Source organism: Gallinula chloropus (assembly GCF_964237585.1).
Source record: "Gallinula chloropus genome assembly, chromosome: 1".
Taxonomy (NCBI): Eukaryota; Metazoa; Chordata; class Aves; order Gruiformes; family Rallidae; genus Gallinula; species Gallinula chloropus.
In genome coordinates, this window is record NC_140085.1 from 180,606,286 (window position 1) to 180,626,288 (window position 20,003).

The following is a 20,003-nucleotide window of genomic DNA, read 5'->3' on the forward strand; positions in this document are numbered from 1 at the left end:
CCGCCGCGGAGCCCGCCGCACGCTGCTGCGGTGCCCGGGACAGAGCAGGAGCGGCTGCCGAGGCTCCCCGGCGGGCATGCTGCGGGAAGGGGGCAGCGCCACCCAGCCTTCTTCCCCCTCCGCGGGAGCGCCTCGGCAGCCCTGACAGGGAGAGGCAGGCGGTCCCTGTCACGGCCAGGGGATAAACCGGGCTTCGTTTCTGGCAAGGGAGTAAAGGGGACCGAATAACGGCCGTAACAGCCAGACACAGCCCGAGCGCCCACAGCCGCCACCGAGAGCGGAGACTGACTGTGCCCCGCCGCCCGACCCCCGCCCTTCCGGGGCGGCCTCCCGTCCCCACCAATGGGGGCGCCGCGGCACCCGCCGTGCGACGCCCTCCCGCCTCTGGAGGCGCGCGAGGCTGCGGAGGGGTGGGGCTGGTGAGAAGCGTCGCGAGAGCGGAGGCGCGCGGCGGGGGCGGGGCGAGAGGCGGCGGGGCGGGGCCGGGCCGGGCCGCCGAGGGGGCGCAGCGCCGCGGCCGTGACGGGGGTGGCGGGGCTGGGTGCTCGCTCCGTCGCTCTTGACGGTGAAATGGCTGCGGGTGCCGAGGAGTCAGTCAGGTACGGGCCGCCCGCTCTTCCCCCCCCTCAACCATCTCCCGCTGTCCTGCTGCGGGAGGCGAGGGGCCCGCCGCTTCCGTCCCCGGGCAGGGCGGGGGTACGGCGCTGAGGGCGGGGCGCAGCCTCCCGGCCTGTCAGGCGGGGCTGGCTCCCACAGGTGGCCCGCTCCCTGGGGGGAGTGGAGGAGGGGCAGAGCATCCTCCTCCGCCGCCGCCCTTCCCCGCGGGGAGGAGGCGCTGCTGGCGCCACCCCAGCGGGCTCCGTGTGGCCTGGGGCAGCGCATCTCCTCGCGGGCCCGGCGGGTCCTCCGCGGCGGCGCGCATACACCTGAGGGGAGGGCGCCGGTGAGGGGCGGGGGCCGCGCTGTGTGTATCGGGCGCCCTTGAGCCGCAGCACGGCGGCGGGGACGGGGTCGGAGGGGGGGGGTAGCGCAGAGATTTGGCCCGGGATCGGCAGGGGATTGGAGTGGGGGGCGGGGGGGGGGGAGTAGCGCTCTCAACGTCCCTCTTTCCCTGCCGGGGTGCCCCTTGATGGCGTGGCGGCCTGCGCCCAAGGCCTGCCGGTGGAGCGCCTCGGTGGGGGAGTCCGTTGGCCCCCTCGGCGGGCATTGTGTGCAGTCTCGGCTGGAGACGGACTCGTGCTTGTGGCGTTGTGGTTGATGCACGGAGGGTAAATAGGGTCGGCGTCGCAGCCTCGCGCACTGTTTGGCTCGTGGCTGATGCACGCGGGTTAAATAAGTTTACTCCATTCTTAACATTTCGCTTTTTAAAAGCGCCTCCTCCCCCTCCTTCCCTCCCTCCCTCCTTCTCTCCCTCCCTCCCTCCCTCCTTCTCTCCCTCCCTCCCTCCTTCCCTCCCTCCCTCCCTCCCTCCTTCCCTCCCTCCCTCCTTCTCTCCCTCCCTCCCTCCTTCTCTCCCTCTCCCTGTCCTCTTCCCGGTTCCTCTCCTCCCCGGAGGGAGAAGGAACGGCGAGGATTGTTCGTTTTAAGGTCTTGGCTCATTTGAGGGGCTCGCTTCATGATCACTGAAGCATCTCTCTCTGCATTCCGCCAGTATCCAAAGGCGGGGGACGGGAAGAGTTATGAACTGTGGATCCTGTATTACAGCCTAATGAAGCCCTGAGATGTTGCCAGAGTGAGATAGGGAGGGGAAAGGAAAAACGAAAAAGTTCTGTTGTATCCGGAAAAGGTCAATGGTACTAAAATCAATGCTAACACAATATGCGTAACTTACCCATGTTACGCTTAGGAAGAGCCTCAAGGCGCTCTGTACTTGGAAGATAATTCCAGACACGTAGAGTTACCTTTCAGCTATAGGTACTGCCAATACTGCCAATTAATTCTTGAGAAATTAATTATTTTAAAATACTGTTGGCCCCATTTGTCCAGGTGAGTTTCTTGAGCTGCAGGAAAGATGAATTTATTGAGGCATGGTAATTGAATTATGCCATTTTGGCTCATGCTTTGTAACTTGTTATCCTTCTGGGATTCTGTTGGCAGAAGTATAGTGGGGGAAAGTCTTACTTGGTGTGAAAAAATAATAGGTATAAATCTAATAGATTAGTTTACGTCCTCTTTCTGTTAATAATTTGGTATGATACTTCCAAAAAAGCAACTCCTAAGCAAACTTATTTTCTGGTGCAGTCCTCTCTAAAGGGGAAGTAATACAGTATGAGGAAGTGCTACTGCTTAGAAAATAATGTGCACACACACACCCCCGCTTAATTGGTGGTTTAGTTGTATTATGTACAAAATACACAACAAAAATAAAGTACAGAAGCTTAATTGCACAAAAGTCTAGACTAGTGGATGTTTCTGGCAAGTAGTAATTTTTTTTCTCAAGCTGCATTTGAGAAAGCAGAGACAGGGCTGGGGGTAGGGTGGGGGCAATGAGGTTTAGCAAAGATGTACACAGAGAGAATCCAAATTCTGTTGAAACTGGTGAAGCTTGGTATTCATGTCATGCCCCTGTGTAACAAAAACACCATGTAAAACCAGAACTAAACAAGGGAAAGAAAATTAATCTTTCATAACTGTCATTAGTGCTGACCAACAGACCAGTGTTTCCCTTGCCCTTTTATTAGTGTGTATGTGGCTGTGGTAAAGATAACTTGTCACTTCATAAAATAGAATTTTTCAGTAGCATTTTTCAAAACTGCCAACCCAGTTAGTGAAAGTGGTAAATCATGAGAAATGAGAACTAGGAACAGGATCTATTAGCCCATTCTAGCTGCTTCTCTGTGTAAGTTTGTTCCATTTGTTTTTCAATAGCTGTTTTGCTAACATTGCAGAAGGGTGCAATATTGCTTTTAAGGTATTTTACAATGTGATCTAATCTTTCACAGTTCAGCAGTTGACTAGACCTGGCTTTTGTAAATCACCATCAAAGTTCTTTTGGCTGCTTCAGGTCATTGTGTTCAAACCATTTTTGCTTGAAAAGAAAGATGTCCCTTCTCTTTCAGCAGTACTACAGCAAAAATACTTTCTTGAAACGTAACCACAGATGTACTTGCTGTCCTCAGCTAGAATCTTGTATTGGAAATATAATTTAATAAGAACATGTTACATATACTTCAAATCTATTGCCTACACGGTTCCAATTCCTCTTGTCCTTACATGCATTTAACATGGTTGTGCACGGGTATGCATGTGCCTGTATAGGTATTTAAGATACTTTCTCAGCACATTTGTTCTGCAGACTGAAGATACATTTTCTTGCCTGCTAATGATTGTCAATACACACTGACTTCTAATAACTATAGGCATAGCATGAATTTATAGAAAAAGATTAAATGCATGGCAAAATTCATGCTGGGTTCCTTTGAGCGGATTTCACTATTTAGTTTTGCTCCTTGCTTCTGTTCACTGGAAAAGCTCAGTGCTTATTACATGGTCTGATGCCAAAGGTGTTTTTCACATGTCACGTGAAAAATGGATTTAAGGCGGTCCAATTTGCTAGAAAGTTAGAGATGGTTGAACTTAGTGTGGGTATTTATCAGTTTATTCTCATGAGTATTGTTTGGGGGTTTTTTGCGTCTTCTGATAGTTATACAGTAATAGGAAAATCCAGCTCCCTTATATTTGATAATTCTGCCATTTATTCCCCCCTTGTTTTTTAGTTTGCAGTAGCATGAAATTAAATTTAATAATCAAATACAATAAGCAGAAGTAAAAATCATTTAAAACAGCAGGTTTTATTCACACAAGGAATGAATTATTTCCAGGCTGTTTTGTTTGTCAGTGCTTTCACTTCCTTTCCAGTTTTAAAGTTTTGATACTTCTCAGGTGATTGGACAGTTGCTTTTATGAAAACAGATAAAAATGTTACAGATTAATATGAGCACTTTCAGGTTTTGCTGCATTGTTGGACAAGTGGGACCCTTCAGATTTCTCTGAAACAGATGATAGAGAGCTGAGATGCTATAGATGGTGGGGAGAACCTGTATAATTCAAGTACTGGTGGACAGGATGCAGGCAAGACAAAATTGTTAGGGTGTTACGTTGATAAAACAGTACAGCTTCTGTCCAGCACAGTCTTTGTACTGTGATTTACAAGACTTGATTTCATGAGGGAGGTGACACCTCAGGTTGCTCTGTGTTGGTGCCCAGGTCTCCGGATTTTATTAGCTGATGCTGCTGCGGAATACTTAGTGTGCTGCCTGAAGGCAGTGTTAACTGTCACCTACTGTACCTGAGTAAATACTGTGGGACCCAACGTGGTTATAAAGTCATCTCCATGGCTTTGCTATGCTGGGCTTTTGCTGCACTAAGTGATCAGTCCACAAATGTGGAGCTCAAGTAATTCAGTTGATGCTGCATGAGAAACCAGCTTTTCCTATAGATGACTTTTCTAAGAGTATTTCCCTGATACGACAAGATTAACAGGTGGATTAGCCATTTAAGATAGAGCGATAGGGACAAGTGAGGTGGGTTTTTTTCCCCTTTTTGTTTTTTAAAGACAAGAGTCTCTACAGAAGCATTGTTGTGTGGTTGGGTCTTTTTTAATCTTGCATCCACACAAATTGAGCTTTGTATTTGTATCTTTTTTATTTATATAGAAGTCACATAATCGGTGTAACATGTACCTAGCTGATTTTTGTTATTGTATTAATTTTGTAAACTTCAGGCATGCAGTGAAAGAGATGCTGTGCTCCAGATATTAGAATGTTCCAGGTCATTTACATAAGTACAACTCTTTTGCTAAGATTATAGCAAGTTCATCTTCATGAAGGAAACCAGAAATCAAGGTGGAATGTGAATAGATGTACCTAATAATTTCTTCCTATTGTATCCTTGAGCAGGTTTTACTTATATAGGTGCTGGGGGGGTGGGGAGAAGATGAAGATCACAATTACTTGATGCCACTGCCCATTTAAATTATACATATTCAAGAACAAGCCCACAAAAAGATTTCTTTGCCATATAAAAGTTAAATATGTACTTGAGATGAGATTGAGGAAACCAAGCTGGTCAGTTGTGCAAAGGAGACCTGCAGTCTTGGTGGATTTTTTTAAATTCTTTATTTTTCAGTCATTTTTTTATGTATATTTGCTCCTTACCTGATTTATCGTGGATAGTCTAGGAGTTCTTTTTCCTGACTAAATTGTGTGGCCGTGGGAAAACATGAAGTACTAAAACTTGTGTAGAACTTTGAAGCCCAGCACTTGCTTTCTGTCTTAATACGATGTGTTTGTTGCCTTTTTATGAGGATGTAGAGATGAATAAAACAAATAAATTATTCTGTTTCTTTTAATTGCTTCTCTGTAAACAGGGAAACTGGAAAAAAGCTTTTTTTTGTTGCTATTGTTCTTGATAGAATTAGACTTAAGACCAGTCAGTGTAGCTGACACGAGCAGAAACTCTTCTGACCTAGTTTGGTGAAGTAGGAGTGCTGGTAAATGCATCTTTGTTGGCCTGTGTTTTGCTAGCAGAGACAGGATTGCCCAGAGCAGTGCCAGAGAACAAGATTGTTGATAGATGTTAGCCTAAACAGGAGTCACATGTGTGTGTCTGTAGTACTTACAGTTGAGAGAAATAAAAGGCTGGTTGGTTGAGTGGCTAATTAGCACATTTTACTCAGGAGATTGTTGAAGGGTAGTTCCAGTGCATTGTATGGTACTGGAAGCTGCTGTTAAACAGAGTATCAGTGACAGTGAAATAGTAGTTCATGTAATGTTCCTCCTCAGTCCCCCCTCCCCACCCAATGAAGCATTGAAATTTAGTTAAATACTGTTGGAACTGTGAGGTGTGTGTTTTCCGTTTCATGCATCCTTTTAAAAATCCTTAGGGGCAGTACTCTTTCAAAGGCAGCAATGTGGTGTTTAACCTTTCTTGGTTTCAAAATGCTTTCTAATTGTGATTATTGCTTCTTGTCTTGTCTACTTGAATTTTGAAAATGTATACAAACTAAATGGGGAAATCCATAGTAGTGAAGTATAATTGTGTTTTGTAGGTGTTTTTGAACTGACTTCTTTCATCAAATTCTGAAATTGGTAAAACCATGGACATGTATGCCAGAGCTCAGGGCAATCGAATGAAGCCAAGAATATCTGTGAAAAAGGTAATTATCTGTATTAAAAAATATTTCAGAGCTTTTCAATCTTTATTACAGCAGTTTCATAGTGAATCAAGGGAACTGGTAGATTTGGTTGGGTGTGGGGTTTTTTTGGATGAGTTTGGGTTTAGTTTTTTGGGGTTTTTTTATGTATGTTTTAATTTAGTTTGTCTAACATTGCAAGGAGAAATGGCCTTTACTTTGGTATATTTAGCATAGTAACTGGGAGACAGTAATTTAAAAGCGTGCATTCTTTTGCCTTTCGTCTTTGCCTTTTGTTTTAACATGATAGGATGAAATCATGATGTATTTACTAAGTTCTGCCTTGTTTATTGGAGTAGAATTTCTGTGCTTGGCACAGATTTATCAAGTTTGTATGTAATAAATTAAAACATAAATCTGTAGTATTCATCGAAAACTGTTCCGTGAAGTCTGTGTTAGGATTGTACCCTGAGAGCTTTATCTTAGATCTTGGTTTTGTGACTGGATTATCCTTGTGTTTACGTGTACTTCTAGGAACTGTTTTGGTGAAAAATAAAATGTTTAGCACTTTTGAAAGATACTAGTGTGTTGGTTTTTTTAAACAGTATTTATACTTTATCTTTGACAACATAAATGCTTTTCCTCACATTTTCTTGCAACTTCTATAAGCACTTACTCAAGTGAAAGGTGCAATTTATCCTGAAGGGACAAATTTATTTATCCAATCATAATCTGAAGACAGATGAGTATTTTTCTAGGTCTTCCCTGGTTACTAATTAATTCTTATAAGCGTGTGCAATACTTAAGAGAAAATCAGCAAGGAAGTATCTTATTACATGAAAATTACATTATTTTATTCCACAAGCAGATTTTTGTTAAGAAAACAGTGTTTGTGGTATAGATCTTGTAGAAACTGCTTGAAGGCTAAGGTAAATGTTACAGGACTGTCAGGCAGGTAGTCAGGTGTTCCAGGTCCTGATGTGTAATGTTAACTACTATACTTCAAGTAGTTTGTATTTATGGGTGTGATATTCTTTCCCTTTAAGACACATAGTAAAAACCCTTTTCTTTTATTGGTTTATGAGAAATTTCCAGCAGAATAGGGTTACAGTTAAGTAATTTTGCATTCTTAACCTGAACACTAAGTGGATTTTAGCAGACATTTTTGGTCTGCCCTTTATTAGCTTTTTGTCTTCAATTTAAAAACCAAACAGATCAATGTCTCTACCCCCCTGCCCAGGTTTTCAGAGGCTCAGGTCTTAATGGCAGTGATCATTCTAATGGTTGCCTAAAATACTAGCTCAGTGGAATAGTTGCCATTGAACATTCTGGTCTGTGTGGTTCTAGGAATATGAATTTGATGTTTGGTGTGATTTGATGTCATCTCTGGTGTCTTGCAGAATTCTATATTTTCATACAGCCAGGCTCCAATGTTTTGATCTGTGGCTGCCACCTCTTGATGTTGCCCTCAACAGTGGCTACTTAGATTATAATGTGGAACTTTGGTTCTTTGTCACAGAACCAGGCAGGAGGTGGTCAGAATCACACTGTTTCATCTTCTATTGATACACAGTTTGAGGTCTGATTCGTGTCCTTTTTGTAATACTTAACAGGAACTGTTGCAGTACTGTCTCTTGAAAATCAGTGCACGATTGTGGTATGTGTGTTTAAAGCCTCAGTTTCCATTTTTACTTTATCATAGAATCACAGACTGGTTTGAATTGGAAAGGGCCTTAAAGGTCATTTAGTTCCAACCCCCCACCAGGGGCGGAGACACCCTCCACTAAACCTAGTTGCCCAAAGCCCCATCCAACCCGACCTTGAACACTGCCAGGGAGGGGACAGCCACAGCTTCTCTGGGCAGCCTTACTCTCACAGTAAGGAGTTTCATCTTAATGTCTAATCTTAATCTGTCTTCCTTCAATTTAAGCCATTATCCCTTGTACTAAGACTACTTGCCCTTGTAAACAGGCCCTCCCTATCTTTCCTGTAGGCCCCCTCCAGGTATTGGTGGTCTTTTCTCCAAGATGAACAATGTCTCTCAGCGTGTCTTAATAGGAGAGGTACTCTAGCCCTCAGATCATCTTTGTGGCCTTCCTCTGGACTCTCACCAACTGCTCCAATCCTTTCTTTTACTGGGGACCCCAGAGTTGGAAGCAGTACTCCAGGTGGAGTCTCAGGAGGTCAGAGTAGAAGGGCAAAATCGCCTCTCTTGACCTGCTGGTCACACTGTTTTTGATGCAGCCTTGGGTATGGTTTGTTTTCTGGGCTGCAAGTGCACATTGCTAAGTTATGTTGAGTTTCTCATCCGCCAGCACTCCCAAGTCCATTTCCACAGGGCTGCCTTCGACCCATTCTCCACCCAGCCTGTAGTTGTGCTTGGGAACGCACTAACCCATGTGCAGGACCTTGCATTGGGCCTTTTTGAACTTTGTGCAGTTCACATGTGCCCACCTCTTAAGCCTGTTGAGGTCTCTGGATGGCATCCCTTCTCTCCAGTTTGTTGATCACATCACACAGCTGGGTTTCCTTGACACACTTTATGAGGGTGCACTTGATCCCACTGTACATGTTGCTGGCAAAGATGTTGAGCCATGCTGGTCCCAGTATCAGTGATCCCTGAGGAACACCACTTGTCACTGATTGTCACTTAGATATTGAGGCATTGACACTCTGAGTGTGACCAGCATGTGCTCTTCCCTTATCCACTAATGCTGTAACCTTATCATAGAATGCCACCAAATTTGTTGGGCATGATTTGCATTTAGTGACACCATCTTGGCTGTCACAAATCACCTCCTTATTTCCCATGTCCCTGAGCATAGTTTCCAGGAGGATCTGCTCCGTGATCTTTCCAGGCACAGGGGTGAGACTGACTGTAGTTCCCTGTGTCTTTCTTTTTTCTCTTTTTAAAAATGGGGGTCATGTTCCTCCTCCTGCAGTTGGTGGGAACTTCACTGGACTGCTGTGACTTCATGAATATGATGGAGTATGTCTTAGCCACTTCATCCACCAGTTCCCTCAGGAACTACAGGTGCATCTCATCAGGTCCCACCTTCAGGTTCCTTAGATGTTCTTGAACATGATCTTCCTACAGTGGGTGTTTTTTTTATTGTCCCAGTCCCTGTCTTTGCTTTCTGCAGCTTGGGTGGTGTAGCTGGAGCCCTTGATGGTGAAGTCAGACAAAACTTCATGGAGTACCTCCGCCTTTTTCTTGTCCTGGGTAACCACGTCTCCTGTTTCCTTCTGAAGGGTGCCCACATTTTGTCTAGTCTTCCTTTTATCACTGACATACCTATAGAAGCTTATCTTGTCCTTGATGTCCCTAGTCAGATGTAATTCTATCAGGGCTTTAGCTTTCCTAACCTGATCTCTTGCTGCTTGGACAGTTTCCCTGTGCTCTTCCCAGGCTACCTGTCCTTGCTTCCACACTCGGTAGCCTTCCTTCTTGTGGGATTGCCCAGGAGCTCCTTGTTCATCCACTTGAGCTAGAGGCATGACAAAGATTTTCATTGCTCAGGTCTGTCTTCCTCTACACACACGAGGGTATTTGTGTTTTTCACCTAGTACAACTTAGCAGGCTCTGAATTCAACAGCAGATTTATACCTGTTTGTTCATGGATGTTGTTATTCTGCAGCTTTTTTTGTTCTTGTTTGCTGATGTTCACCCTTGTGATGTTTTAGCAGTTGATCTGTCCTCTGTTAGCCTTGTTTTTTTGTGAAACTCTGTAAACGAAGGCTTTAGTCTGCTTTTGTATGAAAGCCTCTGCATTTCAGTGATTATCCTTCATAGTCCTACTTTCTGTGCTTGTTGTGAGTTAATCTTCTTTTTACACGTGGATGATACTGTGTGTGCAATTACACAGGGTGTCCTTCTCAGTGACCCTGATGCCAGTCCTGTCACTGAAGGATGCGTAGTAGGGTCACGTTTGCTATTTTCAGTGCTGTATCATATTGACTGTTCATTGCTATAGCACAGTCAAGAAGTCAAGTCGGGTCTGTTATTTCCCAGCCTGTGAATTCTCAGTTCTATTTTGAAGCTTGCTTTTTGTTTTCAAGGACTTAACTTTGTACTTCATACGGTTGCATTTTAAAATGCATTCACCTTGAACAAGTACTTCCTCCAGGATATGGTAGTCGTCTTCTTAACTGCTTACTTTGAATTCTCATAAATGCCATCTGCATATTTACTTTTCTTTCTTCCTTAGTAAATTTATTGATGATGATGACGGGCTTCAGCCTCAAGGTATTTTTTGAGGCATTTGGTTACTATGTTACTGACCTACATATATTGTATCCTCAAAAGAACCCCTTTGCTAACTCCGTTAAGTCAAATTCCTCTTTTCCAGAAGCAGTTCGTTTTAGTAAACTCTTTTTCTGGTTTTTTTTTTAAATCTTCATATGTTTCAGTGTAAACAATCTCTGGAAGTCCTGGCAGATGAGATCATTTCTCATCTGTATTGTGTCTGTATTGTGCCTGTTAATTTCTATATCTTCATTCTTTCCATGTTTTGAACTCTCTTATTTGCTAATACAATCTTAAAAACATGCATAATTTTCTCCATCTTAAATATATGGTTATTTTATTTCTTTAGTTATGCTGTGTCACTGGACCTATGTATGCAGTCTTTTATGCTGGTTCTTCCAGACCTACAGGAGATATTTTTTCCAGTTGTTGCACCTTTCTTCTTCTCCCACTGCAAGTTTTTATTTGCCAAAATCATTACTTTTCATTCAATTCAACTAGAGCAGCTGCTTGAGAAGTGTAGGCAGGACCCTGAATTGCCCAGAGATGTAGTGGAGGCCCCATCCCTGGGGGCATTCAAGGTCAGACTTGAAGCACTGAGGGACCTGATCTAGTGAAGATGTCCCTGCTTACTGCAGGGGGCTTGGACTAGATGGCCTTTAAAGGTCCCTTCCCAACCTTATGCATTCTATGATTCTAACACTACACTCGTACTTACCCATCCTGCCTTTTCGTTCTGAATGTTACATTGGGAAAAGTTACTTGCTTTTAAGTAAGGTATGTACAAGTTGTAGCCTTAGAAAACCTAACTGCTGAGAACAGTGATAAGCTCTTCTCAAACTGGATCGCTGTTGTTCTGCAGAAAATTAGGCCGTCACAATATATGACTTTTTTCTTTTTAATTGCTGTTTTGAGTGCTGTGACTGAACTTATTGTAGAAGCTGAAAATGAGGCATTTCATCATGCTTGCTTGGCTTCATCTCATACAAAAGTCCTTAGTGAATGGGGGAATTACCGGGGGAGGGTCTTTGTGCAGTATTTGTATTGCAGCCACCTGTAAATCTGTAAGATCCAGAGAACTGGAGGAAGATGCTGTCAATATACTTTGGAAAGTACAAAGATATATTACTTAAGTGTAGAGGTAAATTGCAATTTAATATGTGGGGACAAGAGAATAGATGAAAGTGAAAATGAGTGGTTCGTTAAAATGCATTTAAGGCAATTATCAGGTCCTGTGAAATAAATGCAACTAGTTCAGCTGTTACTTCTCCATAAAAATGACTGCTTTGACTGCTTTTGAGGAACCTGAAGTTTCTATTTTGCTGTTGTCTATGCATTCTAGAAATGTCTTTCTAAACTTGTATTGCCATGAGACAAGCATGGTGATGCTGGCCATGCTGTAATAATTGGGCTCCCCATGCAGTAGTAGTTGATACTGATTTTTCTACAGGATGGGGTGTGGGGGGATATTTTTTGAGGCTTAACTGTGATATGTAAGATCGCTTTTTACCATGAAGGGATTGTTTTTGCTGTGGGAGTATCAGAAACATAAACCATTCTCTGACTAAATATAGCTATCTAGGGCTTCTACTGTTGTGTGAGAAGCTATGCAAATTTGAAATAACTTTCCATAAGTTGGACACACTTGTTTTTCGCTTCTTTTTTAACAGGGCAATCATGTAGAGAATAAATAGCTTGATTAACAATTTATAACTATATCATGATCTTATTTTTTTCTTAACCTTATGACTTGCTAGAGAAGATGGCAATTTTTAAATAAAAGAGGTTACTAACTTCCTGAAGCAAGTGAGAGAGGATGTTGTCCTCTTTAAAAGCTGAGTGAACCGATTTTTTCTGTTTTGTTTTCTTTGATTTTAGATACCAGTGACAATAATTCTTTGTTCAGGCATGCTTTGTTACACTGGAAGAAAGTCTTAGATTCTTAAGCCTTTTTTAGCCATCTGTTGGTGCTTGCGTGTATGTCATCATAAGTGTAAATAGAAGAAATGTTACAAGAACTATTTGCATGGGATTAAGTTACAGTTGTTTCATTTTCTTCAAGGAATGAGAAAGAACAATGCCTGAATTTTCTTGGAGGGTGTGTGTGTGTGTTTGTTCTCCTCTGACTTTTGAAGCTACCTCCATTACTTTTCTTGCCTAAATTTGCTTTTCATTCTTTTTAAGGAAAAGCTGATGGAAAAGTTCCATATACAGACTTTGATGCAATGAATAGATGGTGCTTGGATTTCTTTTTAGATTTTTCTGTTTCATTTTATTTTTTTCCCAAATCTGCATGTTCTCACTTTTTTTTCCTCCCCCCTTTTTTTTTTTGGTTTGTTTTGTTTACATGCAGAATAGTCAACTTCTTTTGTAATAAAAGTATTGCATGAAGAAAACAATTTACCTGTTTTAGTTCCATGTCCTGAAGCGAATTTCAATTTCAGACCTGGTGATTTACATACAAAGTAATTTGAAATGGTACTTAGAGTAGGGAAGCCTGTGGGGGCAAGGGGTAGATGGATGGACCCTATATCCAAAATTGAAAATACCTTTTTTTTTTTTTCCCCTTACATTTTTTTCCATTGTTTTTCAGAGTTTTGGAGAAGGTGTACTGCAGTCCATGAAGTCACTGCTACACAGCAGAAAAGAGTTATGCAGTGTATCAGCAGAGGAATACCTAAATCGGGAAGAACAAGATAATTTTATGGAGGTTTGGCATAACCTGACCATTCATATGTATATATATTGTGCCTGTACTAGAAATTGTTCAGCTTGAAGCAGTATGGGAAGTTGCAGGATAGTAACTGAGTTGTGGGCTGTAAAATCTGTATCCCCTTATTGTCATTTGTTAATTCAGTTACTGTATTGTGGAAAAGAGCTGTGTCATTTCAAGGTGCCATTGTTTTGTAGCATTTGTGAAACTAAGATAGATACACAATTCTGACAGCATTATCTAACTGGCTGTACTAGGTTTGTGAGTACTTGTGTGATCCAGGTTGTATGGATGGTATTCTAACAAAGTAACAGAACATTTTGAACCAGGTCTGAAGATAGAGGAATTTCTCTTGTTTGCCCTGTGCTCAGTGCTAAAAGCTGAAGGCTCAACATTGCAGATCTGACTTTTTGTACATTAATACAGATAGGAGGCTAGAAGCTAGGAAAGGCTGGAGAGTAGTGGATCTGGACAGAATCCAGGGCTGCCTAGGTAAATTTCAGGTTGTGAGGAGGAATGACTTGAGCTGTCTGAGTTACAAGACAAACAGCAGCTTCTCAAAAAATTTTTTACTGAAAAAGTCGTCAGGGCCTGGAACAGGCTGCCCAGGGAGGGGGTTGAGTCACCATCTCTGAATGTGTTTAAAAAAAGGGTAGATCAGGTTCTAAGGGATTTGGTTTAGCATAGGACGGGGACAGTTGGACTTGATGATCTTAAAGGTTTTTTCCAACCTTGTGATTCTGTGATTCTTCAAAGGAAAAGAAAAAAGTAAGCAGCATGGTGTACCACGTATCCATATTAAGTGTTTTAAAAGACTACCAAGTAGTAGTTGACAGGCCTGAGGAGCTTAGAGAAGAAGAGGGTGACCTGAACTGGCCAGGCATAAGAGCTGAAATAAGGGGAAACGGAGCAAAAAAGACTCAGGAGGTGGTTAGGGAAGACTGATAATTGGATAAGGATTTGCATGAGGAATGGAAGAGGCAGACTACGTGACCAGCAGGGATGGATTAGGATTGCCTGCCACCAGAGTGTTTGGGACTGGGTGGATATTGAGATTGTGACTCTGTGAAATGTTTGGGGAGCAAACAAAAAGCTGAATTTGTGAAAAGTAAAAAGCTGTGACAGACTAGAGATAAGGAAGAAGAGTTCAGCAGTGGATTGTGGCCAAGAAATCTAATGGGTTGTATCAAGAAAAGCAGATCTCCTCCCCCTCTACTCTGCACTGGTGAGGCCTCATCTGGAATATTGTGTCTGGTTTCGGGCTCCCTGGTTCAAGAATGACAGGGAGCTAATGGAGAGGGTACAAAAAAGGGCTACAAAGATGACGAAGGAACTAGAACATCTCTCTTATGAAGAGAGGCTGAGATACTTGGGACTTTTTAGCCTAGAGTAGATGCTTGTAGATACTTGAGGAGTGGGTGTCAGGAGGATGGGGTCAGTCTTTTTTCAGTGGTGCCCAGTGACAGGGCACGAAGCAATGGGCGTAAACTTCAATGTAGGAAGTCCTACCTAAACATGAAGAGAAACTTCTTTACTGTGAGGATGGCAGAGCACTGGAACAGGCTGCCTGGAGAGGCTGTGGAGTCTCCATCTCAGGAGATATTAAAAAAACCCTTGCCTGGAGACCGTCCTGTGCAGCTTGCTCTACGTGATTCTGCTGTGGCAGGGGTTTGGACTGGGTGACCTCTAGAGATCCCTTCCAACTTCAGCTGTTCTGTGATTCTGTGGTGAGCGGGCAAAAGCTTGTCTGTGTCTACTCAGGCAGACTGTGCTCTAGAATCTATGACACCTCTCAAACACTGCCCTTCCTCCCACCTTTTCTTTTTTCTTTGTAGCAAATAGCTGGCAGTGGTTTATGTACCTGTAGTGATGGTCCCTATGGAGCAGAATCGCTGACTATCTTTAGTTACCTTATTAGCTCAAGCTATTAAGAGCCCTCTGGTTGACTGTAGGAGGGTTAATATCCTGTCACAGAACCAGTGGGTTTTTTCTTACAAAAATATAGAGAAAGACACACACATACAGAGTGATGCTAAAATAAGATTGTTAGGACTGCAAAGATAATTACTTACGAAAACTAGCATTTAGGTTTCTTGTACCATCTTAATTCATTTCCACCATACCCATGGGTTATGATAACCTTCAAGTACCGTGTCTCCTGCACTATTCTTAGTTTAAAGAAAAGGGTTGGGTTACTGACTGTTGGCCTTTCTATCTCCCTGGCCTACTCCCCAACAATATTTGAACTGACATACTAATTTCAGACACATTTGAGGTCTTAAGAAGTGATTATTTTTCTGTGAAAACTGGACTTTGGATGCAGTAAAGAAATCCAAATTAGAGTTCTTGCTGAGGCAAAAACAGGCATTCTCAGCAGTGGTGTGGTCTCTTTGACAGCAGTCTGCTGGCCTGTCAGCGTACCTATGGACTAGTTGGCCTTCAACTGATGCTCCGACTCCTGTGTACTGAGCTGTCTCGCGTGATGGGTTGTCCCGCAGCAGGAGGGAAGGATTGGAATCATTATCTTGAAGAGGAAAGGGCATGCAAGAAGACAAACACCTATTTAAAAAAAAAAAACAAACAACCTACCAAAAGAAACCCAACAGCAACAAACCTTTAAATTGTTTGCTATTTTGCCACTTCTGCAGAGGAATTCAGTTCATATTGTAGTAGATACTGTTTGGGTAAAACAATGAAGAAGTTGAAAGGTGTCTTGCAAATTTATAAATAAAAGGTTTAGGAGTTGAAGAAAAGTTGTCGGTATATTGCTTAAACAGGGCTGTTTCATAGTTGACACAGTGAATATGTGCTGGAGACCTGTAATTTGGAGCTGTTTGGAATGCTACTGCAAAGCATTGATTGTTTTATAATTTTGTCATAGCTAAAATAAACATAAGTAGATGTAAACAGGGATATTTTTACCTGGAGGCACAGTAGATTCACAACATGAGAAATGAAGAAGGCATCAATTTTCTTTTAAAATCAAATCATACTAAAATACTAAAGTTACAGGTTTTATTTTGGTCACACAATGAAAGAATATGAGTTAATTTTGTTTTCTAGATTTGTCCTTTTTAGATTCTGTGTATGTATGAGCATGTTGCTGAACCAGTTAATAAGTGATTATAAGCATAGTGATGGTTCTCAAGTTTAAAAACAGTGCAAAACCAATTTACAGTAAGAGATAGATAGGAGCTGCTAGAAATTTAACACGAGCTGCAACTTCAAGACATAACATTTAGTCTATTGCATAGTGCTCTGAAATAACTGAATCCAAGCCATATCAAGCTGAAATCCAAACATCAGTGGAAGTATTTAATCTTTGTATTTGCTTCTATATCTACAAGATGGAGGCAAAATTTATTTTCTTACAACTTTGTTTGGAAAATAAGTACTTTGGGATTTTTTTTTTGAGCATGAAGATGCATTGTTGATTTTGTCATCAGGGAAATACTAAATGAGAAAATGAGAGGAAATCTGTCATTTGAAGCCAAGTTTGAGTAATGGATGTAAAATAGATAGTGATCTGACTGAAAATTGGAGGTAAGAAAAAATTCTGACTCTTTGGTCTGTTTGTGTTGAATGATACTAGACACATATAGACTGATGAGAGGGAGAGTGTATAATAAAATACTTCCTCTGTCCACAAGCACAAAAACCTGCGGCAAAGCTGACATTCTGACATATTCCTGACATTGTGACATATTCAGGCTCAGGTCCCTGAGCCTAAAAAAGACTTTTTTTGTGGCTGAATATTTTAATTGTTTAGGGGTTTTATCTACTTGGGTTTTGCATGGAACCATATGGTTTAGGTAATCTGTTGTTGTATTTTGGCCTCAGACTAATCAATTTACATGTTAAACTGTATAATGTGTCGGAATTGCACTGTCCTCAAGATATCCAAATACATCACAGGTAATTAGCATGGACAGATTTCAGACTGGAATTGAACACTGGATATGTGTCCAGCTTGAAGGAAGGACACATGAGCACTGATCTCTGCAAAATCACATTTATTTTAACAGATGCAGTGAGACTGAAGTGTATTGTTCAATGTGTACCAGCCAAAATGCTCCTTGAAAAATTTCGTGGAGTGGGTTTTGAATGTTGTATATGCTTTTTTACTTTGGTGTGAGCTTTCACATGTCAAATAGCATGGCAATAGTACTCTGTGTGCAAGCTATGCTACCCTAAGGTATAGTTTTCATAGCAGTGTATTTAAGCTTTTTGGTAAAGCTTGCTGATTATTTTTTTTTTAACTCTCAAGTATCTGGAGACAAAGAGAAAGTTATTTTTATGTACTTTAATATGATCCTATGTTTATTTTACAGATTACATTTATAGGTTTTGCTGAAGAGATGGGTACTGCTCATTTGCAGGTACAGTATGCATCTACATTGGAAAATAATGTTCTTCAACACTGCTGATTTCTTCTAAGTAACATGTAATTTTTTTAGATAGGAATTTTGGTGTTTGAGAAATAAAACTTGAAGTTTTGAATATCATTGAAAGGTTGAAGAGTAATTATTTTAATATGATCAATAGTGTTTTGTATGTATTTAAAATACTATGTGGGCCAGTCCTTGTATTGGAATGGTCTGGAAGAACTTCTTTAAATTGGGAACAGGGTAGATATTTATTTTGTGTGTTGGTTTTTTGGAGGTGGATGGATGGGGTGTTTTGGTTTGGGTTTTTTGGTTACAAACCTCTCTGTGTCAGTATTTTGTTTTGTAACCTTCTCCTTAGTATAGTCATGCTTATTAACACGGTGCAGTTGTTATCTGCAAAGCTAAAACGCTACTGAGTGGACCACTAGCTGTGAATGCTGGTGGGGGAAGCAGGAGTTGTTGTTACGGGTATGCCTTAAGATGATGTTCTGGAGAGCCAGATGAAGAAATGTTATCTTAAAAGGGGAAGTGTAGCAAACTTGTGGGGGTGTGCCCTGCCATTTTAAGATGATAAGGATTTTATCTTCCCGTGCAATTTACACATTAGTATAACCCAAAACATGCGTGTTTACAGAGCAGGTCCACGCTTCTGTCTATATCTTGGCAGACAGATACTGCTTTAATACTTTTCTGATGTTTAAAAATTAAACCCAGAAATTCTCAATCCATTTGTGTTCAAACTTGCATTAGTGTTGCTAACTAATCAAATGATAATAGTGCTAGACACTTCTCAAGTTTGGATAAGAACTGTTTGATTACCTAGAGTTAGATAAAATTTAGAGAAAACTGGGCTGAGTATGCTTATGGAGACTTGCTTTGTAGACCATATGGATCGCCAGTGTTTAGACTTTTTTGTTAAAATCACAAATCTTTCATAGGCCTTCTCATATAAGGTAAATTGAAAGTTATCCAAGATCATACTTTCCAAAGTGCCTTGTTTTTGTAATAGTGGGCTAAAGCCCCATTCCAATGAAGCACAATTAGAGTGTGTGGAGATCCATTGAGCACCGTTATTAGATGAGTTCAGTCTTTGTAGTCGCATACCTTGTAGGGTGTTCAACTTCTTTTCAGTACTTAAATGATTCTCCTTTGTGACTCTTAAGCCCCTTCTGGCCCCTGAGAAACAGTGGAATTGCTTCTTTGGGTAGAACAGTGAGCTAGAGATGCTTACACAAGCTTTACGCCACAGTTCAGTAGAATAAGTGGGGGATGGAGGAAGAAATAGAAACAGCTTTAGCAAATCTAGCAGCTGTTACTATTGAGGGGGAATATGAGATTAAACCCATTATCATTTATGTTCTATTTTTTTACTTTATATTCTCTATGTGTTTGTATATTTGAATCAGGAGCTGGCAGCTGTTTCCGTAGAGCTCCCAGATGTTCTAAAATCACTCCAGTTGTGCAAACTAAAAGAAAACGAGGTTGTATTTCTAAAAGATGTAAAGAAAACCTTGGCAAAACCTTATGTCATGAAACATCAGGTAAACATTTTCTGTTGTCTTAATTACAGAAGCATTATATTTGGCCTCATAAAGAGTTTAGTCATAGCATACCTTGTCTTCTTGCTTGTATTATTGGGCCATCTTAGCCACAGTAGTATCAGTGTTGTTATAATTCTGTGATTTAAAATGAATGCTAGAAAATCTCAAAATAAACTCGGTGCTTTCAAGTGCTGTATTAACAGAAAGTATGTAACAAATATTTAATTATGGTGCTGATCCCATACGTCTGCTTGACTACAGAACTTGTCAAGTTACTCTGCCCTGCTCAGATACAGCTTTCATCCTCCGCAGACTTTTCTTTTTCTTTTTTGAGCCCACAACTTGAGTGCTGTGTGCAGTTCTGGGCTTCCCACCATAAATGGACATTGAGGTCCTTGAGCAAGTCCAGAGAACGGCAACCAGGCTGGTGAAGGGGCTGGAGGGCAAATCATATGAGGAATGGCTGAGGGAGCTGGGGCTGTTTAGCCTGGAGAAGAGGAGGCCGAGGGGAGACCTTATCACCACCTGTAGGTTACCTGAAGGGAGGTTGTAGAGAGGTGGGCAGTGGTCTCTTCAGCTAGGTGACAGGAGATAGGACAAGGGGAAATGGCATGAAGCTGTGCCAGGGCAGGTTTAGATTGGATATTAGAAAAAAATTTTTTACTGAAAGAGTTGTCAGGGCCTGGAACAGGCTGCCCAGGGAGGGGGTTGAGTCAGCATCCCTGGATGAAAAGGGTTGATGGTTAGGGATATGGTTTAGCATAGGATGGGAATGGTTGGACTTGATGATCTTCAAAGGTCCCTTCCAACCTTGTGATTCTGTGATTCTTCTTGAGATGGAGGTGCCAAAAATTATCTGAATATCGGGTGTTTAGAAAACTCAATGGGTTCTTACTAAAAAATATTTACAGTTCAAGAAGTTGGTAATAATTTCCATTATTTTTATTTCCAATATTAGTATGTTGCTAATTATGTTATTTCG

At 41.7% G+C, this 20,003-nt stretch overlaps 1 protein-coding gene across 1 annotated transcript in view; it reads left to right on the forward strand.

Moving 5' to 3' along the window:
* Positions 1–485: 485 nt before the first annotated feature.
* The window catches only part of AKAP11 (A-kinase anchoring protein 11), a 42,164-nt gene continuing 22,646 nt past the window's right edge, over positions 486–20,003 (forward strand). The window contains exons 1-5 of the mRNA XM_084275082.1: positions 486–599; positions 6,050–6,157; positions 12,973–13,089; positions 17,424–17,471; positions 18,887–19,021. Of these exons, the coding sequence (XP_084131208.1) occupies positions 6,098–6,157; positions 12,973–13,089; positions 17,424–17,471; positions 18,887–19,021 (360 nt within the window). The 5' untranslated portion in view covers positions 486–599; positions 6,050–6,097. The remainder of the gene's footprint in view (positions 600–6,049; positions 6,158–12,972; positions 13,090–17,423; positions 17,472–18,886; positions 19,022–20,003) is intronic.